At 37.3% G+C, this 25,534-nt stretch overlaps 1 protein-coding gene across 1 annotated transcript in view; it reads right to left on the reverse strand.

Annotated features, from left to right (window-relative positions):
* dars1 (aspartyl-tRNA synthetase 1) overlaps positions 1-25,534 on the reverse strand; it is a 38,795-nt gene that overhangs the window by 2,324 nt on the left and 10,937 nt on the right. The window contains exons 7-16 of the mRNA XM_079821082.1: positions 20,944-21,046; positions 17,106-17,186; positions 15,246-15,305; positions 10,198-10,309; positions 4,792-4,926; positions 3,041-3,188; positions 2,355-2,501; positions 2,206-2,248; positions 512-592; positions 318-429 (exon numbers count right to left, since the gene is read on the reverse strand). Coding sequence (XP_079677208.1) covers positions 318-429; positions 512-592; positions 2,206-2,248; positions 2,355-2,501; positions 3,041-3,188; positions 4,792-4,926; positions 10,198-10,309; positions 15,246-15,305; positions 17,106-17,186; positions 20,944-21,046 — 1,022 coding nt within the window. The remainder of the gene's footprint in view (positions 1-317; positions 430-511; positions 593-2,205; positions 2,249-2,354; positions 2,502-3,040; positions 3,189-4,791; positions 4,927-10,197; positions 10,310-15,245; positions 15,306-17,105; positions 17,187-20,943; positions 21,047-25,534) is intronic.

Below are 25,534 nucleotides of genomic sequence, written 5' to 3' on the forward strand. Positions count from 1 at the left end.
TGCCATGGAAGTCTATGATATGGAGAAAAATCCTGGAATGTTTTCCACAAAATACTTAATTTCTTTTCAATTGAAGAAAGAAAGACATCAACATCTTGGATGAGATGGGGGTGAGTAAAATATCAGGAAATTTTCATTTTGAAGTGAACTAATCCTTTAAATCTATAATTACACTGTAACAAGGACACAGGCAGTAACATGCATTATGGTCAACCAACATTTAGATGTTTTGTGTTGCGTTTTTAATTTAGCGACACGCGTTAACACCAAACTCTAGGAGGTTTTGTAACACAGCTGTTGTGTTCCGTTCGAGTTACCAATGCTGTGGTGCATTGCCCTTTCAGTGAGCAGCTGAGCATCGTGGATTCTCTGAGCTCCGGACAGGATCTCCTCTCCTCTCATGAACATATCATATGAGTTGGAGTATTTCTGTAGGAAGAACATTTTTATGAACCACAGTCTCTGAATAAAAAGCTATGTATTTAAATCCACTAGGCTTCAAAACACTTACCGGGTTGTTGGGGTCAGGCATAGTGTAGAATGGCCTTACTGCCAAGGGGTATTTGTCCAGAACATAGAAGTCAGTGTCATACTGAAATAATCACAAAAGTGTGTTTAAATTATATGAGCCATATTCCACACATATGTTTGTAGAATTATATTTTTTTACTGGACAACTACGTAACATCCAGCGGCATGCTGTTGTAGTTTCGTTCAAACATTATGGACAATGGCAAGCAGACTTTGGAACAAAATGAGAAATCAAAAGAGGACCAGTATCGACGTGGCGTTTGCGAGATGGCGAAAGCTTCGCAACAAACTTCGAATTGACAGAAATGCTGTTCTTGCATGTGCTTTATAGGCCTTTATCACAGAGGAATTGAATACCGGAAGTGCGCGTCGAAGCAGTGCGCTGATTTTTCCAGTTATGAATGTTTTCAATGTGCTGTTAACACCTAGCTGAACAAACAACACTTAAAATAAGCATCTGGGGGATGATTTAAAAATCCTGACTTTTTCAGAGACAGGAGAAGAGATAAACTGATCATTACTGTGTACAGGATATTCCAAACTCTGCTGAACGTGTAGTTTTTTAATCCAACAGCCGAGGGTCGTAAACATACGTGATTATTTCACCACACGGTGTCAGTGCTCGTCTAAATAGCGACCGCGATGAAGTGTGTGTGTGAGACCTGACGAATAAGATCTGAGTTAACATATTTCTTTGTATTAAATATTTTAGTCATTATTCTGTCATTTTTCATTGACAATCATTTCACTGTAGCCTACAGTATATGTAATTCACACATTTATGCCAAAATTCAGTCACGCTGTTAACGTATTACTGTTTAAGATGAATTAAATGTTTAACATCGTTAACTTTCTTTAAGGCAGTTACCGCGCATTCATTCATCTATTTAATAATGTAATGAAAATGAACCATGGTTTTATTACAAATAAAATAAACATAGTTATTGTAGTTTAATCATGGTATTTGTAGTAAAACTAATACAAATGGCAGTCGATCCACGAAAATAAAAACCAATAAAACATTGTTACTACATTCTTACTATAATAAAACCATGGTTAACTTTCGTAAGGGTGTTTATCAGTCAAATTCATTTAAAAATGTAACAACAGGTATGAAATATGATTAGTAAGAGAAACACTATTAATGAGAAGATGAGCACTGGACTGCGGCAGGTTAGAAATATATTTATAATTCAGAATGCACATTTGGATGGGAACATTTCAGCAGGCTGACGATATGAGACGTAAACATCCTCAGTTTGGAAATGCATAGGCCTACAACACACAAACACACTCCCGTGTATTATTTTAAAAGAAGGACCTTCATCCTGCAATATCAGTCTCACCCATGCTTTTAGTGTCAGGAAATTGTAACATCTGAGGTAAGGATGTCATTATTTAGTATTAGAGCACCGGATCGCTGCAGCAGCACCTGCGAGAAGGTTCAGACATTATAGTTTGATTGCTTCGCGATAGGACCGGAAGTAGCGGTGCACTGCTTCACTTACAGAAAATAGGAAGTGTGATAAAAGCCTATTAGACAGCTTACGCTTTGCCCACCCTGTTTTATGATGGCCCACCCCCCTTGAACATTTCTGGCCTCCCCTTTTTCCTTCAAAAGTCTTACGACCCCAAACATTTGAACAGAAGGATGTTTAAAAGATGTATTTTTACCTTCTCCTTCACAAGACGACCAAGCAGCTTTTCATTGGGTGTGCTGAGGAAGAAGAAAAAAACAACAACTTCTAGATCTGTTAGAAAATCGGTTACAGATTCCCTGTGTGCGCGATGTGGGAAATTCTATCAAAGAAAGCCACGCTGACCTCAAATCTTCTTCATCCCCCATTTCCACCCCAGCAGCTCTGAGCATGGCCAGTCCCTCCTTATACTCCAGTCTCAGCGTGGGCTCCAGGAACTTGAACGGCTCACTGGGGAACTGCTTATTCACGGTCTGGATTTCTGTCTGGAACCTGCAGTGCATCCACATCACAGAGACACCATAAGAGATAACACATAGGTAGAATGGAGGCTAGCATGAAATGTAGGCCCAGAAATTTGATTGAAAAGCGTCTCTCAGGGCGTCAATAAAAAGGTCTCCATTTCATCTCTCAAATGTAAACCATTAGTAGGTAAATGTTACTTTTTCTTATTGCTGGTCAGGTTGTTTGTGATTACTGGATACAATATTTATGCATTACACATATAGAAACTGTTAGTTCCATTTGTATGTAACATTTGCCACACAATGACATGGTACAAATTCAGTTATAAAGTAATATATTTATAACTAATAGTCTGACCACTGGATGGCAGTGTATCCTTGTTATTATAAACCAAATGAACGTGTTGCCCTTTCTTTCACATGAAGAAATTACTTCACTTCTAATGAATTGCAAGTGAAATTCATGTGACTTTATTCTCATGTGATTTGATTCTTCGTAAAAGGAAACAGGACTTCACTAAAATTTTTGAGAACTTAAAGGGATGTTGAAGGAGTCACGTCCCTTACCGGTCACGTAGTCCTTTAAAGATCTGAACCATGGTTTCAGTAATGGAGTCAATGACCTCATGGTAATGGTAATTGAAGGACATTTCAATATCCAGACCCACAAACTCCGTCAGATGGCGATGAGTGTTGGAATCCTCAGCCCTGAACACTAGAAGAAAGAGACAATTGTGAGATTCACATTCATAGGATTTCATTTAAAACACTGAGGAAACTAGAGAACAAAATTATTTTAAACACATTACTATCCGCTTGTTAAGCCGTGAAGTAAGGAACTCCGTTTCTGGGTCCAAGCCTCAACTCGTTTCACTTGAGAATGCCATTGACGGCCGTTTAAGAGCGCTATTTATTCATATTAAACATCAAACATTTAAAAAAGTTAAACATTTTAAATACTTAAAATCTAGACAACAGTCTATGTGCTCACAGTGTCACATACATTAATATTTTATTGATTTATAAAAGATGAATCACCGTCTGGCCATCTGGAATTTTGCTATGGAGATAAAAGTTATGATTTAAAAAAAACATTGTAGTATTACACCACAATGTGTGTGTATAATTAGCACGGTTTGTTGTTTTTCTTGTGGTATGAGAAGAAAAGTAGAAGCGCTCCTGCGTGACGTCAGACTTAACAACCGAATTGTTTTCAGCAGACAATAGTTAACAAACCCCAAACCTCTTAAAAGGTTTTATTTAATTGAAATAAAGCTTAAATAAAACAAAGCATAAATACTAATATGAAAATCTTTAAGAAATTAAATTAGAAATTCTTCCTTGACAACTAACTGAAATAAAAGAAGTTGAAGTACACCCAATCTGTTATCGTTTACGGATTGTTTTTGTTCTGCTGTACACAAAGGAAGATATTTGGAAAAGATTGTTTGTAACCAATTGCCTACAATAGTATTTCCCCCCCTACTATGGTAGTCAATGGGGTGGCGAGAGCTGCTTGGTTACAAACATTCTTCCAAATATCTTCCTTTGTGTACAGAAGAAATAAAAATTTCATACAGGTTTGAGAGTGATTAAATGATGACAGAATTTTCATTTTTGGGTGAACTATCGCTTTAAAACTAAACATAAATAGAAAAGCTAAATAGAAAAGAAAAAAAAAGGAATAAAATGTCTAAAGCACAAAATTACTAAAACCAGATATACATTTAAATACAAAAATCTAAATGACATTTTATTTTACACTACACTCACGCTGTCTAGCAATATTAATAGTAGTTACATTTGTAAAATGCAGCTGTTCAAATTTCAGTCAATTTAACAGTCAAAATATTCTAATAGACTAATGAACTTGGTTTTGAATATTCTCAGGTACACAAAAAAGCACTTAAGCTGTTTCTACAATGTGACTTCCCATCAGCAGAGGTCCCTGATGAGCTGTATTTTTCTGAAGTCTACGTCCCATGGCTCTGCTGAAAGTGTTTGATATTCTTGCTCTATTCAGTGAGCTACAAAGGAGGGATTTCTGTGCCCGCCAAAAGCACCAAGAGCGCAACCCGTCTATTTATCCTGCAGTATGTCCTGATCTGCATACTGGCAGGGAGGAGATACTGGTGAAGGTGACCTCTAAAGATAGATATACAAATACAGTGGCCAGATACTTTTTAGGCCACTGTCTATATGTGATTGTCTCTGGATGTTCAGTGGATTCTTACTGTCCACTTTAAAGATGACCTGAAGATGAGAACAGCATATAGAGGGAAAATAAAGAGACATGAGGGTGTATTTTTATGCTTTACCTGGTCCGACACAGAAGACTTTGTCAAAGTCAGCACAAATGCACATTTGCTTGTAGAGCTGAGGGGACTGGGCCAGGTACGCACTGGTTTTGAAGTAGGAAACGGTGAAGACATTTGCGCCACCCTCGCTGGCAGCTGTTAAAAACACACAAAAACATTTGTACTGTAGTCATGGGTAACATTATGTCCCCAAATGTGAGCTGATAATTCTCATGGCAAGTGTGGTAAATATGAACATGATGTTCTAAAGGGCACGTACAGATGGGTGTGTGCACCGGATGTCATGTGGTTTTACTAAAAGAACACAATGTTGATGTTGCGGGTGGGAGATCACACCAAAGGCGGCAAAATTTAAATTCGAAATGCGTCACAAAGACGTGTTCTGATTGGCCGGTCGGGGTGCAGAGGAAATGAAAGCAACCGTTTTCCTTAACAGCGAAAACCACACAAACACAACAGGGGGGTTTGTTGAGGGAAAGTGTTGTAACACCACCGAGACCTTTACTGACGCAATATGTTGACTTTAAAATCATTGGTGGACTAAAAAAGCAGCATATATAAGTGGCTGTTGAAGTAGTTGAACACCATCATTTGGCCACAAGACTTTCAGCATCAAAGGACAGTATCCTGTTCAACACGCATACATATGCATTATATCACATAACACATTGATAACAAATAAATATATTACAAGCAATACAAATTGTTATATTTTGTCTGGTTTGTATTGTTTTACATATTTACCTAACCTCATGTCATTCCAAAACTGTGTTTTGATTTTTTTTTTTATTATACCATGATTTTTTATTATACAATTCAAATAGAAGCCCCTTTGTACCTCAAAGTAAAACGTAATAAATAGATCTCAAAATTTGTTCTCACAATTATATTTAATTCTTTATTTTTTAAGGCAGAAACCACCTAAATAACCCAGAAAAATTTGTCACAAGGGTCTTTTTTTTATTTATTGAGATGTATAAATCATCAGAAAGATGATAAAGTAGCTTCCCATTGGTGTATGGTTTGTTAGGATTGGACAATATTTGGCCGAGATACAACTATTTGAAAATCTGGCAAAAAAAATCGACATATTGAGAAAATCGCCTTTAAAGTTGTCCAAATGAAGTCCTTAGCAATGCACATTACCACTATTAATACATTATTGATATATTTACGGTAGGAAATTTACAAAATATCTTCATGGAACATGATCTTTACTTAATATCCTATTGATTTTTGGCATACAAGAAAACTGTATAATTTAGACCCATATATATGTATTGTTGGCAATTGCCACAAATATACCCCTGCAACTTATGACGGGTTTTGTGGTCCAGGGTCACATATGCTGATTTTCTGCTCAAGAAACATTTCTTAACATGGTCAATGCTGAAAACAGTTGTGCTGCTTAGTATTTTTGTGGAAACCATGATATTTTTCAGTATTCTTTGATGAATAGAAAGTTCAAAAGAACAGCATTTATCAGAAATTTTAACAATGTATGAGAGACTTTTTGTTTTTGGGTGAACTGCGCTTTTAAGAGCCGAGAAAGCAATCAATTTGCAGAGTTTTGAGTCAAGTAAAAAAAAAAAAAAAAAAACAGGCCTTGAACTCTTCACAAATACGGCTGTGCTCATGAATCCCAGCAGATCCGATAGCACTCGGTGTACCAGCCATTTCAAGAGTACTAACATGGCACCCTATCAGTGACTGGAGACATATCTCCTTAATAAACACCACTTTTTATTCAGCCACTGTTTTGACAGTGCCGCTGACTTTTTTTACCTCAGAAAATGAAAAAGTATCAATCCTTGAAATTGAAATTTTTAGAGACTGAAGGTGCAGAGAAAGAACAATAAACTAAGTTGGACAGCATGAACAGGAAATCATTCAGAAGGCTCAGTGTGTGAGGACAGAGATAAGACCTGTACTACTCGGTCCCTGCCGTCATGAATACAGATACTCCAGTGTGAACACGGAGACAAGATTGTTCGCCTCGTGTCATCTCAGATGCTCTGTGAGGTTAAAGCCACGATGTAATGAAAGTAGCGTCAGATCTTTTCTTCCGTATTGTGAGATACATTAGAATAAAGCACATTATCAAAAAAAAAAAAAGAAAAGAAAAAAAGTAGTGTGGGGACTTGGTTCTGTCCATTGTTGTTGATTGGATGGAGGCAGATCAGAATGCAAGCTTACAGTCGACTGTAAGAAAGGGGAGGGACTTAACAAAACTAAATGATTGGAGAAGTCCGGCGTTCGTCACCAGAGAGAAGTCTGACGTTGAATCAGAAATGTTGATTTTAAAAAAATCATCAAAAAGATTCAAATAAAAAATTATGAATGGATGAATCGTTCACTATAAGATCAATAATATGCATTTAGAAAACAGCTAATTTTAATTTTGTGCTGATTTTAAAGACAACAAAATGGCATTCAAAACATTTAATATGCCGTAATATTCTGAATATTTCTGACTTTGTTTGAGATGTGGGGAGCGTTTTCTTTTGATGAGTTAATTGACACATAACTGCAATAAAATAATAGCCTAGTTAACAATTCCTTACTTACATAAGCTGTATTTTATATTATTTAATCCGCTGGAACCTTTGAGTTTGACAGAATGTTCTAATTCAAATTGCCATGTGAAGTCAAACTAACTTTACTTAACATTTTCTTATATTGAAACGGTTAATTTCCTACTCCTTAACACTTCATTAGGCTCTTAATGATTTCATCTACAGTATGACATCTCTTAGAATACCAGGTTTTTCAGTCATTAGAACACATTTTACACATGGCTCTTGATTAGGGTAGTGCTGAAACCCTATTGTATTTGTTAAAATTTCCAAGGATCAGCATTCTCCTCTAAAAGTGATCAGAAAGACCAAAAAGTCAGTCGTAGAGACTTGAAACTTTGAGGGATGGTAGAACCCACTCCGTCATCAAGACTCGCCCCAATCGGCCTGATGGTGGCCCTACAGCGATCAAACGTACGTAATGGCTCATAACTTGTAAACCGTTTGTCTCAGGCTCAGTCTTCTATGGTTTGAATCCTTGAACAAAACACACGTCTCAGATTTTCATGTATTTGGGATTTTTTTAAGAACCCGATTGGAACCAAACCAGTGCAGAAAGACTCTCTGGAGCCTTATTGTCAATAATTATTAAAAAAAGAAAATAATTCTGACTGACCACGACAGGACGCCAAAAGTTTGAATCCCTCTCGAATGGAATTAGATCATTTCACCAAACTCGGTACACCTATGTATCTGCTCGGTCTGTGGTCACGTGAAAAAGGATGTGGCGACTGGCCACTTGGTTGCACTATAAATCATTAAAAAAAAAACATGAGTGCGGCTAAAGCTACACATCATGAAAACTGACATGTGGTATCTTTGTCCAAAGATCCACGATTGTCTACAAGGACATTCGCGTATATCGGAAAACACGGTCATCGTCGACCAATGAGGTTCAAGCAGCTGTCAGACAAGGCCCGATCAGAATGACTTAATATTCAGTAACATTAGGCATTTTTGATTTATATGCTGTTTAATGTTTATGATCACGTTATTTTACATATGCATATGATTACATATGATAGAGCTTGTTTCTGCGTCTTCTTCGCATGTGTTTTGATCGGAAGATTCAGTCCTCTTTCAGAAGATGTGTCATAGCGCACCCCCTACCGTATAACATTGAAAAGAAGGAGACCCGGAAAATTCCGTGTTTGGCAGGGAAGCGTTCTCTCACAAATAATGGAAAATTCTGTGTTTGCTGGAGAAAGAGTTCAAAAGCTTTAAAAACCGGGCTTACCAAAGAAACCATAATACCTTTTTAAGCATGACGCTTAAAGGGATAGTTCACCAAAAAATGAAAATTAGCGCATGATTTACTCACCCTCAAGTCATCCAAGGTGTATATGACATTCTTCTTTCAGACATTTAAAATCAGAGTTATATTTAAAAAGTCCAGGCTAATCCAAGCATTATAATAGCAGTAATAGTTACTCTGTTTTTGAAGTCCATTAAAAAAATGCAACTGTCCATCGAATAATGTGCTCCACGCGGCTCCGGGGTGTTAATAAAGGCTTTCTGAAGCAAATCAATGCATTTGTATAAGAAAAATATCCATATTTAAAACTTTATCAAGTAAAGTTCCAACCGATCGCCTTCCGTGGAAAAGTGTTGAAAGTGAAACTCAAGATGCGTACATGAAGTCAGCGTACGAGCGTACCTGGTGGCGTTAGTCTTTCAATCGGCAGAGGACCTTTCAACACTTTTTCCATAAATTGTTATTTATATGTTAAAACTCTGTTATTTATAAAAAAGTCTGTTATTTGACGGACAGATGCATTTTTTTATGGACTTCAAAAACAGAGCAACTATTACTGCTATTATAAATGCTTGGATTAGCCTGGACTTTTGTAATATAATTTTATTCATCTGAAAGAAGAATGTCCCCCTTGGATGACTTGAGGGTGAGTAAATCATGGGCTAATTTTCATTTTTGGGTGAATTAACCCTTTAAAGTCTCTAAATCGCTTGAATAAATCGCCCGATAATTGCTGCTTGCAGCTATATTTATAACTTGTACTTGCCCTTATGAAAATCTAGTAGTACTTGCCCTTATGTAAATATAGTAGTTTTTGTAATCGTTTAACTGTAGCATTTGTTACAATAAAGGCCTGCACACACCGGGACGAATATCGCGCGTGCTTATCGCCAGCTTTTTTCGTGACGTTTTTCGGCACGTCTTGAGTGTTCACACCCAAGCGATTTTCACTGGCGATGCACCGAGTGAACTTGCAAATTCAGTAGATGCGTTCCCGGTACACAAGATGGTGCTGCGGCACTTTACGCTTCTGACACTCGCTTGTCACACAGAAGAAGAAGAAGAAGAAGAAGAGACAGTATTTACGTGCTTGCCAAAACCACAGATATATTATGTCTATGGCCAAAACCATTCACACACTTTTTGCTAACTGGAAGGCAGCATTATCAGCTCATTTTCTTCTTTGTCTACTTACTACTTCTTCGTCGTATCAATGCGTGCCCGGCAAGACCGTTTTGTGCTGATCTCATTGGTCGGCCAGTTTTTAACGAGTCGCGTCAAAATAAAAAAACAAACCCGAGGCGTTTTTTTAAAAATGACGCTTTTACGCCTGGCGTTTTGTGCGTCGGTGCGCACATTTTTTAGTCACGAGGCGTTAAACGTCGGCGATAAACGCGTGCGAAAATCGTCCCGGTGTGAACAGGCCTTAAGGCTATAATTAAGAGGTAAGACCATTGATGGCTCCTCAGTATATGCTTAGGCCAATGTTGACTTGGTGAAATCTGACTCTCCAAAATAATGCAGAGAGATGAGAACAAAAGGAGAGAAATTAAGTGCACTTGGAGATGGTCATACCAGAGATGATCTTGGGAGTCTGAATCTCCACAAAGCCCTTGTTGATGAGCGTGTCTCTGAAGAGCTGACATACGCCGGACTGCAGCCGGAAGATGGCCTGGCTGGTTGTGGTCTGTGAGGGAAGACGCATGGTTAAGTTAACACGTTATGTAACCTGTTTGTTTGGGTGTGACAGGGACTGATGTCAGCACTTCTCTTTTTATGCAATGTGATTGTCATCACTATTGTCATCTACCTTTCACATTGAACTGCAAAGGTTTTGTAAGTATTTCTGCAGACGTTTTGAAGGAAACATAACACTAGATCTCAGAAGACCTCTTTTTATTATGTTATAATAAAATCTCACAGGCAACGCGATATATTGTGGTCATTTTTTCAGACATACAAATAAATTAGGTCCTCTTCACAATACCAAAGGGACACAGTACTTGCAAAATCAATCTTCAGCAACAATCAAACCTTCTGAATCATCTGGTCTTGAGAAAAAAAAAGCTTTCTCAGCCTGAATTTCCCATGAATCAGATGACTCCCTGATGACCCGTGATATGGGCCACGTTTCCGATTCTTCATGACTTACAGAGCTCGCATAAATCCTAGAGAAACAATCAGCTTCTACATCAATATTTCAAGGCTTTTGTTTATTGGTTTTGATTCAGTTAGGACAGACTCACTTTTGCAGGCAAGAATTCATTATGTGATAGTATAATATTAAGATTTCTTTGGAGATTTAAATTAATCAGATCTATCCTGGTGGCATGTTTGTAGTTTCAACCTCATTATGACCACATTATAAACCTCTAAAACTCCCTAAGGGGGAATTTTAGACCAGTATGCATCACATAAATGAGCTAAAGTAAGTTGTCTTGCAGTGTACTGTCTACATAGGCAGCTTCCTTGATTTAAAAAGCAACAGCTCTGCAGACAAATTTAACATGCTTGTGCATTAGCTGGGCTGGTATCTGAAATCTGCCCTTTTTTGTGAGATTTCAGCTGAAGAAGAGGCTACATTTATGATACCATTACTGTCAGTTTTTATTGCCGAGTTTATATCTAATATTGGCAAACTTGACAAACAGTTTTAGATTTTCTGGTCTTCAAGCAGATAAGAGTCATTCTTACTGTAAAAGGGTGTTTATCAAGATAACTGGCAAACTTTGGTTTGAAGTTACGAGTTAATATCTTGATATTGAAGCTGACTGTTTCTCTAGAATTTATACAAGCTCTGTAAGTCATGAAATATCGGAAAATGTGGCCCATATCAAGGGTCATCAGCGAGTCATCTGATTTTTTGGGTAGGTAACGCAAGAAATACATAGACAATGGGTCAAATAGGTGATTATTAATTAAACGGAACTTTTAAAATGGTCTTAGTACTGAAAATAAGTACAATACATTTCTAACTTTGGGGTTGGTAAGATTGGTAATAAGTCTATTTGATCAAAAATACAGTAAAACAATAATACTGTGAAATAACAATTTAAAACTTTTTTATATATTTTAAAATTCTTAAGCTGAATTTTCAGCATCATTACTCCAGTCTACAGTGTCACATGATCCATCAAAAATTATCCTAATATTCTGATTTGTTGCTGGATTCTTTGAATGAAATGGAAAGTTCAAAAGAACAGCATTTTTTAAAATATAATTTGTGAGAATTTAGCGTCACTTTTAATTAAATTATTGCATCCTTGTTGAATAAAAGTATCGATTTCTTAAAAAAAAAATCTTACCCCAAACTTTTGAACAGTAGTGTATATTTATAACTGATATTTCTCTACCCAGAGCTTGTCAAAATGCATTCTGGTATCGCTGACATTGCCAAAAATGTGTTTCTGTTTTAGAATTTGTTCAAAACAACACATCTTAGAAGGCAGCATTTTGCTGCATTCCTTTCAGAAAACGTTCACATCTAGGTAGACAGCTTTGGTTTTGGAACAGGAAAAAAAAGGTGCATATCATTAGTGGCTTATAACTTGGAAATGGGTTCCTGCAACAGTTTGGACTAATGAATTTGAGTAGTTTTAAAAATCTAACAGCTCATTTCTAGCAATTAAATATAGCAGGTATTTGGGTAGTAATTTATGATTTTAAAAACATGCAGTAAAAGTAAAAAAAACTTCCTCTTATTAATCTGCTAAAAATATCAAAGAGTCAACATATTAAGACAGTCTGTCTATATTCTTAGAGCTGATCTTGATAACCTGGCGCCAGGGAGAGTCTGCCAGGACATTTAGTGACTAGTCTGTGACGCTAAGCGGTTGTACAGTTAATATGCAAAGCTGTTATCAGTGGAGTGTGGAAACACGCAGGTTTCAGTTGCCGTCTTCACACGTCTGTCACAGTAGGCGTGGAGAAAGGAGATGTGTGCGTCACTTTATTGTTCACAAGGCTGCAGTGAAAACCGAAGAGGCGCAAAAAGCTGTTGTCCTGTGGTTTGACTCCCCCGCCTCACGCTCTCAGATTTCTGCCTTTACTTTCTGGAAGTTCTCAAAAAAAGAGCAGCTCTCTCAGAGCTAGGTGCACTGTGACAGTCCTAGAACACTGCCAGATTTAATCTCATTTGGTGTGTGAAAAAAAAGGGGGTGTGTGGGTGCGTGACACGGAGGCCTTTCATTATGTCAGAGCTAATCCTGCCACTGCTGAAAACCATTTATTGCTTTACTGATCACCAAAATGAAAGTGTGAAAGCACACAAAACACATTGTTTCAGAAAACGGTGCTCTCACAAAGCACAGGCGGCCAATCGCAGAGTCCTACAACCACATCATCAGGGCTTCATAGATCGATATTTCGATATATACATTACTGCATTTCTCACTCACTTGACGTTCAGGGCTCAGCAGTAGTAGGCTACAACGCCACAAGTTTTAGCTACAAAATGAGTACCCCTGACCGCAATACAAACGTGACTGAACGAGCTTCCCCAAGTAAGGAGAAAGCAGAAGAAATAGTTGATAAAGACTAATTTAGTGGCGTGGAAGTGGTTCGGCTATCTAAGATCTTCAGGTTTCAGTGTGCTGCAAAATGTGCCAGAGAGGGGTGGTGCCAACTAGGGGTGTAACAATACACCGACATAGATTGTTTAACAATACGATGCATCGATGCAAAGCATTAAAAAAAATAAAAAAATCGATACATGTAGGCTATGTATATATTTAAGAGGCACATTTGTTTTAAGACTCTCCACATTTTCACACAATGTCAGTCTATGTATTATTGCCAACGCATTCACTCTCGTTTAAATGACCTTTCAGAGCTTGGGAAAGACGTTCGGACAGTGCTTCACTTAAGTTTATCATTTGCTCGTGTTTAAAGCCTTGCAAAAAGTAGCGCGCACTCATCTCAAACAGAGCACAAAGCGGGAACACATCAAATCAGTTCCACCATCTGAAGCAGTTCCACCCAAAAGAATATTCGGTAACACTTTACAATAAGATTGTATTAGTTAACATTAGTTAATGCATTAGTTAACTTGAATTAACCATGAACAACACATCTGTTCAGCATTAGTTAATCTTTGTTAACGTTACTTAATTAAAATCCAGCTGTTCATGTTTTGTTCATGTTAGTTCACAGTGCATTAACTAATGTTAACAAGATTTTAAAATGCATTAGTAAAGGTTGAAATTAACATCAACAAAGATAAATAAATGCTTTATAAGTGCAATTCATTATTAGTTCATGTTAACTAATGTAGTTAACTAATGTTAACTAATTAACCTTATTGTAAAGTGTTACCGAATATTCTGAGAGTCAGAAGATGAAGATTATGTTTTCAGCAAATCTGAGCACTTTTCATATTCTTTATCCTGGGTGAAGCACTTTTGTTTTAATCTATATTAAGAATAATATAATCAGCCTACGTTATAGTTTAAAGTTAAAGATATTAATATTAATAAAGTGAGTGAGAGTCTTATGTTTATTTGACAGTGATTTTACATTTCTTGTTTGTATGAAGGCTGAATACAAATAAAAGGTGAACATTAATTTATTTGTACCGTTTTTATTTCTAAAATATTATATTGTTTTATAGGAGGAGGTTTCATAGACTTGGCAAATTCCTTTTTCAGAAGTTTGTAGGTACAGATATCCGTTGTGGGCATTCTTGGCAGTTTTTCTGAGGCTTTTATATAGTTCATATGGTTATCGGAATTATATCGTATCGACCGAAATTAAGAAATATATTATGATATAAATGTTGGCCATATCGTCCAGCCCTACGTTTTTACAGTATCAGGAAGTCAGGGAGGTCTAAGGAGGTCTATACAATAACTGAAGAAAGCTATCCGATAACATTCTCATTTATCTCAATAGGTGTGTTCGACTTCACGTGATGCTACATAAAACTTTTAGCGTCTCACTTGAAGCAGTACATGCCAGTTAGAAATGTTGTCCAACTTATGACGGTACTGACGCCACGTGACGTATGCCATCATATCGCGAGAGCGATTTGAAAGCAAAGCAGTCAGCTGGTTGAGTCACAACTGGCCGGATTCATCAAAGACAACGTGTTTATTTGGACACCTTTAGTTCTGCTTATGCTCGAAAATACACGTTTTATAACAGCAAAAACTCTTTTCATATAATATTGTTATATTGTGTCATGTTTATCAAAATAAAACTGAAATAAAGACCCCACTTTATTGGTATTTAAAGTCTGCGTGAACCGGAAGTTGCAACCGACTTCAGTGTTGTGACATTCCCAAGTGAAACAGAATATTGAATTTCAAAATTGAATTTTAGCGCACCTCCTCACCATCCCTTGCTCATAGCAAACTGACGGTTGGATGGGAGTGGTTAAGGATATTCTACCCAAGCCGTCAAACTGACATCATCAGAGGAAACTCCATTCCAGAGTTTTTGATTAAAGATTACCACGACAAACTTTTTTTCCCCCTGTTTATTAACTTGCATGGGTTAATTGTTCACCACAAGGCTAGTAATGTGTGCTAAAGTAAATAGTGTCAATTTTTATTTTATGCTGAGTTTAAATGGTATTGGCTTATGTTTAACTTTAGGCTTATGTTTAAACTTTATTCTTGGCTTACCCTCAAATCGATAACTCTGTTGTCCAGTCTGGTGTCCTGATTGACAGTGGCTCTTCCCTCCTGAAAGAAACAAAAATCACGATTACTCCAAAAGAATTTCTTCGACATTCTGTTGACAGCTCACAAATAAATCTGATTGGTCCAAAATCACGTCATTCCAAACCTATACAATTCTTCCATTAGGGATTAACGAAAGGATTTTCTGCCAGACTAATGCCATGCCAACTCACTGGCCTGAATTTTTTATTTATGTAATTTTATATTTGCTTGAAATATTATATAATATAATAAAATATTATAACTTTTTCAATGAACTTACATTTTTCTTTATACTTTTATACTTAAATTTACAAAAAGAAAGTTTGTATAGTATAATATACAGTGCCAGTCAAAAGTCAAACAGTAAATTAATAATTTTTTTCCACAAGAATGCATTAAATTGATCAAAAGTGACAGTAAAGACATTTATAAATGTCAAAGGATTTCTATTTCAAATGAATTTTGAACTTTTGAACTTTATATTCTTCAAAAAAATTATGGAAACAAATTATGTTTTCCACACAAATATCAAGCAGCACAACTGTGTTCAATATTGATAATAGTAAGAAATGTTTCTTGAGCACCAAATCAGCATGTGACACTGAAGAATAATGATACTGAAAATTCAGTTTTGCCATCAGGAAATAAATTATATTTTAAAATATATAAAGAAAGAAAACGGCTATTTTAAATGGTAATAATGTTTTATAATATTACTGTTTTTACTGTACTTTTGGTCAAATAAATGCAGCCTTGTTGAGCATAAGTGACTCAAACCCACCCAAACGTTTGAACAGTAGCGTATACATTTAAAACTAGATTGAAATAGTTTCTCTTGCAGTGGCTGCCCCATGGCTCCCGAGTTATCTTTCCTTCATAAAGCCTGTAGGAGCTCAAGACTGATCAACAGGCTACTCATCCTCAGACCGGGCCGAAAAGACACAGGCGTAACGAGGCGGCAGATGCTGTTTGACTGACATTGTTGAATCCCTGCAGAGAACACCTGGACAGCAACTGCAGCTGGTTTTGTCTTACTACATAAACACCATCAACTGTCTGACGTCAAGAAAGAGGAGCATAGAGAGTAGCTATAAATAGCCATTTCTGTAGTGTGTAGTATGTATACTGTGCACAGTATGCAAATTTTCAGTATGCATGGTATGCCTGGATGACCAGCTGCCTTTGCTATGAGAAGTAAACAACAGCTTAAACTTAAAGTATACTTTGGTTTTTACACGTAAAAGAGGGTCTTAAAGTGCGTGTGACGTAAATTTCGTCACCAGAATAGTAAACGTTGCACGGTTTCTGTAACAACAAATGTCCGCATTGACAAGCACTTGTGTGAAGGAGTAATAAGAAAACCGCAACTTTAGTTTCAAAGAACACAGACATTTTTATCAGTTATAATTTCTGAAGAAAAATAGCGCAGCCTAAACAAAGATGAAACTTGTGTCGACTGCCTGCAATCACGCACACTATCAAATGGAGTATACTTTAAAAGGCTATACGTTCGACTGTACGCACGCAAAAAAAAAAACGACAATACTGTCAAAAATGTAACTTACTACGGTTTAAAAGTTTGGTGCTGCATAATGCATTTCCATTTTCAGTATGCTTGCATTTCATTCGTAACATAAAGGCAAGCACGCAGGAGTAGAGAGAAAACATCCTCTTTTAACTCAACCTGTCTAACTGAATTTGGACTGGATTATCGTAAACACAGAACTGAGAGAACTGTTTAACGTTTTAAGCTTTCCTTTGGGTTTTGATCTCGACCCATCACCCACAACATTTCGACTTTCTCACTTCTCTGCATCTCACCTCATCTCCTTCTCCCTCAGGCCTGACAGCGTCCTCAAGCTGAAGGGGAAGTCTGGCCTCAGACTGGCTTATCGCAAAGATCTAGGACAAAGACAGAAAAAAGGAAAGAAAGTTTAAACTATGGTTGCAGCTTTAATACAAGACTCTTCAACAAAAAGGCGTTATCTAGCAGAATGTCTAAAGCCCTGTTCACACCAAGAATGATAACTATAAAGATAACCGGGGCTTGACAGTAACACCCGACAGAACCGTCAAATGCGGGTAGATTTCAGCTGTGGCGGTTAAGGCAGCCACTTCCACAAGCCACTTTGACGGGTTGAATATAATTTCAGCCTACAGCCAAATGAAATGCCAAAACCGTTGTATCACAAAATTACAATTCAATTACAATTCTTTATCGATAAACTTGTAGTTAGTGAAGGCGGGATAGGCGGAATCTCGCTGAATGACACAAAACACTCTCTCTGTTGCACGCGCGATCAGTTCTCCTTGCGCCTGAATAGTCAAATACACGCGCACACAGATGTCAAAATGTCCATCGTGTGACCCAACCACGTTCCTGGAGGCCCCCCAACACTGCACTTTTTGTCTCCCTAATCAAACACACCTGATTCAAATGATCATCTTATTAGTGCAGACTCCAAGACCTGATATGGGCCTTTATAAGATAAAGGAGACATGCAAAATGTGCAGTGTTCAGGAACGTTGGGAAACACTGGTGTGGAGTATCTCGCATGAACACAGTCGGTTATGGCTTAAGTGTACGTAAACAGGTGGGTAAGAATATTACGTCCATGTATTCAGAAGCCCAATTAAATACATGTCTGTCCGTAATGTTAATCAAACAACTACAGATGTTAAATAAATGTATACATATTAAATAAACCTAAAGTATCTGGAAAAATATTTTTTTTAAATGTTCTATTGTTTGTGTAATTTGCTTCTTTGTTCTTTTATATAGCCTAACAAAAATAACTCATATCATATTCAATTCCTCATATTGACCTATGCTCATATTGCCCACCTGCACATACCAGCTGATGAACAATGTAGTCTGGATTTGGGTGGTCACTCTGCATTTGAAAGTTTGAAAGGGTTTTAAATATTCTAAATCAAGTAAAATGATTCAAAATCAAGTAATTTAAGCATGCCAAAGTCAACAATCATATTAAATGTAATTTCCAAAACAGCAAAATTATGGCCAGTTAAAATGCTGAGTGGCTAGTAACTTTGGAAAACCACTAGCCACAGTGGCTGGTGAGCAAAAAAGTTAATGTCAAACCCTGAAGATAACTATATTAGTGTCCACACCAGCAGACGATATCATTCTAACTGCGTGCTTGTCTGTCACTTTAAATGCTCGAGCTTGTTAAAGCAGGATGGATTCTGATCAATGGCTGTCAATGTTTTTATCGTTCATCAGCTTGGATAAAATCCTTCTGAAAGTGATTCCAAAGATATCGTTTCTCTGTGCCTTTATCGTTATCGCTGTGGTGGGAACCATTTTTAGAACTATATCTTTATCGTTACCTTTATAGTTAATCGCCCTTGGTGTGAAAGGGCCTTTAGCTGCTCTTTTCTATACAATGAACGTGAATTTTGACCTCAACTGTCCCTGGTCCCCATTCACGTTCACTGCATGAAATACAGCAGCTTGTAGACATTGTGCTATACAGCTCCTTTTATATTCCACAGAAGAAAGAAAATCATACAGGTTTGAAACATGAGGATTAGTAAATGATAATGATAATTCTTTTTGCAAGTCTAATTGTGGTGAAAGATATGATGAGGATTGTTTTGTAACTGTGCAATTTATAATGGCCCTTGACGATTGTTGCTTGTCAGACTGCGTGACCATGATCCTCATGTCACACTGTGGGATCTCAGCTGTCATTAAAGGTCCCATGGCATGGCATTTTTCTATTATTTTATAATGTTTCCTGAGCTGTACTTATATTGTTAGTATGACTTTTACATCATAAAATGTCATAATTTAGAAATAAAAGGCATTTTTTCTCTACTGCTGTTTGCCCTGTGGCTTGAATGCCCTGCTTCAAGAGGCGTGTCTGCTGTGAGACTTCAGTAAAAACACCCACTGTTGTGATTGGCTGACATCTTTGCATTTTATATGAGCGGAGGGGGCGTGGTTTAACGAGGCACGAGCAGGCACGAGTCTGCCAGGGAGACGGATGGACCTGAGTTCACTTCACATCAGTTCTCAGCATGTCTGAACTGTTTTAGTTACAGCATATACTTTAGGTTATTAGTCTATTTCTAGTCGGAGGGACTGTCACTCATGTCAGAAAGTTAGTAACTTTAGTAAATTATGGATCAGCGCTGACTGGAGACGGATTTGGTGAACTGATTCGGTTCACTAAAAAGAACTGGTTCAAAAGAAAGATCGTTCGCGAACCGGACATCACTAATGTATCAGAGACTGAGCTCAGCGATTGCTAACAAAGTTATTTATAGTAACTACTGAGTTATGAGAGCGCTGTCAGTCAGCGCGAGTTTATTGTGTTTGTATCTGAGAGTTCTGAATAAACAGTCACACCGAGTCCGTCTCTTCATCATTATTCTACCAACTTTGTAACACATGCAAAGTACCATTACAGCTGTCGAGATGAACGAGTTAAAAGTAAGTGTTGATAATAGCATTATTTTTAAAATAAAATAAAAGCGTCAGTGACGCGCGTTGAGTACACAGCGCAAACAAAGACACAACAGCAGTAATCGAATGTAATCCAGTTTATTGTGGGGCTAGGCTGGCTAGCCCGGATATGCTCACCCTTACCCCCCTTCTGCTTAATCTCACGCTGCGTTTGGTGCCTCCGCTGTGGGCCAGATGCAGTACTGGGGGTCGGGGATGTTGAAGGCCGAGCTTCGGCGTGTGTGAGGTTTATCTCTGCTGATGTTGAGCAGAAACTCATGACTGTATGCACATTTTAGAACCGATAGACGCGACGAGGACGTACAAAAACACTGACTCACAAGATATAAAACACGAAAACACCGTTCTGTCGGGAGAGAGAGAAGCCGCTGAGTGTGCACGACTAATAAATAATTAGCTACACATCAGAAATCACTGATCACAGATCAGAAGGAACTGAAAAAAGACTTCTGTTTTCATTTGTACATCCAAACACTGAGAAACTGCCAGCGTTCACTCGTTCACAAGCAATGATGCAATGATCTCTCGAGTGTTTGCATGGGCGTGCCTGATTCTCTGGGCGGAGGAAAGGGAGGAAACCGCTCCTGCTTGGACGTCAAACCAGGCGACTTCAGGATTGGCTGGTCTGGCCTGTCATTTTCTCAAAGGCAGAGAAAGACAGCCAGAACTCGGGTTTACACCGATCAACATTTCTATCCACTTGGGGACAATATTCAGGCTAGGGGAACTCATATTAATGTTGAAAAACCTCATAAAATGAAAATTTCATGCCATGGGACCTTTAATAAAAAAAACGGTTAAAAACAGACGCACGCATGAAAATGTGTCCACGTTCGGTGACTGTGGGCTGCATTACACGCAAGAATGAAATGGTGGCTAACAAAGAAAACTCTAACGTTAATTTTGGTCATGGTTTGTCTTGAAAAACAAAGACAATTTGACTGACACTGACAGAATTTCGGAGGTAGTCAAATTTGATGGCAGCGGTCATAATCAGCTGTCGGTGAATATGACAAACTAATACAAAGACTTTTTAGTTTTTAACCTAGGATCAGAGCAATCTTTTAGGATTTAAAAAAATTGTCTCAGACGACCAAATCATGGCCAAAATCATACAGTGTAAACCCGGCTTTAATCGAGTAATATAGATGAATCTAAGATCTCTACCCTTTCAACATGGAGCTCCACATCCTGCTGAGAACAGCTCTCAATCTTCTGCTCCACCTTCTTCACAACAGCCTCCACATCAATGATGCTCTCCTTTGTGAGGCTGTGAATGGAAAAATACAGCATGAGGATGAAGTGAAAAAACGCATTTGGATAGATGACATGACATGAGACATCAGTGTACTGTAAAGTTAAACACTTCACTCAAAATATTACAAATATATATATATATATTTTTTGTATAAACATAATATATACAGCTTTATGGGCGTTTTAGAGACCATTCTACTATTCAAAAGTTTGGGATTTGTATGATTTTAATTTAATTTTTAAAAAAATTTTAAGATGTTTGTTCTGCTCACCAAGGCAGCATTTATTTGATTTTTTTTCCTTTTTCTTTTTTTTTTATACACTAAAACGTATTATTACAATTTAAAATAACTGTTTTCTATTTTAATAAAATGTAAAATTTCATTTATTCCTGTGAAGCTAAGCTGAATTTTCAGCATCATTACTACAGTCTTCAGTGTCACATGATCCTTCAGAAATCATTCTAATATGCTGATTTGCTGCTCAACAAACATTTCTTACTATTATCAATGATGAAAACTGTTTATTTTTGTGGAAACCATCATACATTTGTTTCAGGATTGTTTGATGAATAATAAATTCAAAAGATAACACTTTACAATAAGGTGCATTAGTTAACATTGTAAACTACATTAGTTAACTACATTAGTTAACATGAACTAATAATGAACTGCACTTATAAAGCATTTATTTATCTTTATTAATGTTAATTTCAACATTTACTAATACTTTATTAAAATCTTGTTAACGTTAGTTAATGCACTGTGAACTAACATGAACAAACCACAAACAGCTGGATTTATATCAACTAACGTTAACAAAGATGAACAAATACAGTAACAAATGAACTGCTCATGTTAGTTAATACATTGAGTAATGTTAATTAATGAAACCTTATTGTAAAGGGTTACCATTTATTTGAAATCCTGACAGTCTTTACTGATATTTGTTATCAATTCGAACAGTAAAAAAAGTATTCATTTATTAAAACAAATCCCTTTACAGACCCTAAACATTTGAATGGTAGTGTACATAACACTTGCTCTTTTAAAAAATAATAGGTCACAATAAAATGAATATGACAGTCTCTCAAAAAGCAAAAAAGTATTTATTTGAAGACTTAATGATAATGATCTGCAGCAAAGCATTTCACTTTAAAACACAACTTAGGTGTTTTTCAAACAACTTTCCGAATAGCACACATGAAACAAAAACTGCAGAACAACTTAATGGAAACTCATGAGGTCGTATAATTAGGCAACAGCATCTTCGCAATTCTACTTTCTTACTAACTATTTCTTCCACGTGATATACACAGTTCTTCTTTTTCACAGTAGAAACAAACATTGCTGTTGTGAAGCCAAACCACATCACTTTAACTCTGGTGAAACAGTATGTATTTTCATTTATTTTCATCACAAATCGAAAGGCCACGGGTTTCTCACCACCACAAACTCTGAAAAAAAATTATAGCAAAAAGGGGAATTCGCCTAAATATGAAAATACTATCATTTACTTAACCTCTTCTAATTCCAAATGAATATGTTAAGCATCATTTTTTTCAGTGGAACACAATATTTTTTTAAAAGCATGACAGACACGGTCACTTTGAACTATCATTCAAGATCTGTCAAAAAAATTAAACGTGAGGGTGAGCAATTGACCACTTTAATTTTGGATGGCCTACTCCTTTCAGTGAAACAATATTAGATTGGCAAGCCTAAGCCATGTCGCCTCTCTAAGGTCAAGCGTAAAAGACGACGGCCAACTGTCTGCTGGAGAAGCAGACGGCACAAATTGAGATTGCAACCTTCAGCTCTAGTCATTACAAAGGAGTAATGAGAGACCAGAGAGAGTGAGAATGAGACGCGTCAGTCCCTGCCAGCTGCTGCTGCTCAGAGAGCGGCCACATCGCTCGAGATCAGTTCTGCTCACACGGCTCGCTCAAACAATCTCCATACAGACACTCTTCATAAGTCCTGATTAAGTCTGGTTACTGAACACTAAGCCGCAATGATGGGCTCTGCATTAGTGCTCGTGTATTGAAAGGACGCTGGCCTGAAGGGAGAGGTGGATATAAAGAGAGGATTACATAGGGAGCAAGTGTGTTTGACCTGCCCTCTGATTGTGCTCGTACGCTTTATCAAACATTTCGATTTTCAACTTAATTTACTGAAGAAGATTAGCAAGCACCGCTAATAATTAAAATAGAGAGCTATTAGTTTGTTTCAAATATGAGCGAGTGCTTCAGTGATGAAGACTACGCATCCACTGACCCATTGACCATCATCTAGGGGGAGCTGTGCTCCAAAACATATGGTGTTTGTCTGTAGCGTTTGAGGTGGCAAGGCTCACCAGGAAAGAATCTCTAATCAGCATCTGGAGCATACAAAGTTCAGGAAGCAATGCGTAATAATCTTATTATACACAGATGTGGCATGAACAAGAGGTGAAGTGGTGTAAAGAAGCATATAAAATTACGGTGGACATCAGCACTGAGTTGCTTTATTGCTTGGTTGGTATCCAATATAAATTTCAATGCATACAAAGGCAGAATAAAATCTACCATGGTAAAAGGATTTGAAAATAACCATGTAATGTGCACTGTAATGCAACTAAGTTGATTATTGCTTTTAGAAAACAGAATACACAGAATATTTCTGCCAAGTAATATAAAAAATTCAGTACATTTAATTCAGCAATTTTTAAAATATTTCTTTGAACATGACCTGTCCAAACTGATTTGAAGTTTATGTTATGGGACAGATTTACTAACAGCTTACGCCAGTGCAACCCCTCTTGGCATTAAAAATTGACTGTCAGGATTTACTAAAGACACTAAATGAAAAATAAAGGCGAAATGGCATGGGCAGCTATTTTTTGCGGCTGAACTTATTGCATATGCATTTGTAGGAGTTTCCCTTTCAGACACAATTTATGGGAGGAGAGTATTTAAATGAATCATGTAAGGTGCTTTAGTAAGGTTTGCTCTTTAGTAAGGTTTGTCTTTAGATTTACTAAAGACACTAAATGAAAAATAAAGGTGAAATGGCATGGGCAGTTATTTTTTGCGGCTGAACTTATTGCATATGCATTTGTAGGAGTTTCCCTTTCAGACACAATTTATGGGAGGAGAGTATTGAAATGAATCATGTAAGGTGCTTTAGTAAGGTTTGTGTTTGCGCCATTATTTACCCGCCCCAAAAAAGAACGTCTTAAACCAGACGCTGCTCTTGGTAGATTGTGTTGGTCATTATGGAAATGATAGGGCTGAGTCTGTGTTCTTTAAAGGGCACCTATTTTGCTAAATTTATTTTCACATGGTGTTTGAACATAAATGTGTGTTGGCACTGTGTGTACACAACCACCCTATAATGGTAAAAATCCCCCCACTCCTTTTTTTGTAATCCCCATAAATCATAAGCAGCGTCTCAGAACAAGCCGTTTGCAGAATCCTGGTAAAGTGACGTCACATTTCACAGGCCCTGCCCACAAGTGTTGATGGACACTGCCGTATTAACATAGACCCCGTCCTCAGAGAGCTGTACACAGTTTGCCATGTTTATCTCCTCACCAGAACATTAACAGCAACATTCAAGTAAGAAATGTGTTCTTAATAAAGCTACTCAAGTTCATTCAGTCAAGAGCAGTGAGTGATTTTCTGATTTCTTCTGTTGTTTAATTCATATTAACAGCAGTAGGTACTTGGTATATTACACTGCTTTCACTTTAGTAACGTTACACAGATCTAATATACACAAAGGATTTCTGTACTAGCTGCATAAGTGCACAGACATAACCAACGGGTTTCATGTGAACTTTGTGTGTTTCTGACATAACCTTGTGTGCATTTGACAGTTTAATCGCAAAAACACGTGAAAGAAAACTAGTCTAGTTTGATAGCCTTCTCACGGAAGCGCCGACATCCCGCTCTCAGTGCGCATGCGTTGGGTGTGTGTGTGTGTGTGCTCAAGTTGAGAGTGATAAGGCTTTAAAACGCATGCAGATGATAATATTTCATGATGATGATGAACTGCAATGTCACATGAGCGTGTCTGCGATAGAGATGATCATCAAAACAAACAGATATCATGTTACAGTTACTTATCATTCGAGTGTTCACAAGCTGCGAAGGCTCTGCCCTCTGGGAAGGGGAGCAGCAGCTCATTTGCATTTAAAGGAGAGACACAGAAAACAGCTCATTTTTCTCAAACCCAAAAATTGGCATTTTCAAAATGGTATATTAAATTATCTGTTAGGAATTTTGATCTGAAACTTCACAGACACACTCTGGGGACACCTGAGACTTATATTACATCTTGTAAAAAGGGGCATAATAGGTGCCCTTTAATTTGCGTGCCGTCAGTAGACCACACGCATAACTTTCCAAACACATCTGCGCCTTTTAGGAATTGCGCTCTCACACTAATTTACCATTTAATAGTAAATCTGACCCAATGTATTTTATAATGGGTTTAATTCCTTATCCTACAATATTCAA

The sequence above is a fragment of the Gobio gobio genome (genome assembly GCF_949357685.1).
Source record: "Gobio gobio genome assembly, chromosome: 7".
Classification (NCBI taxonomy): Eukaryota; Metazoa; Chordata; class Actinopteri; order Cypriniformes; family Gobionidae; genus Gobio; species Gobio gobio.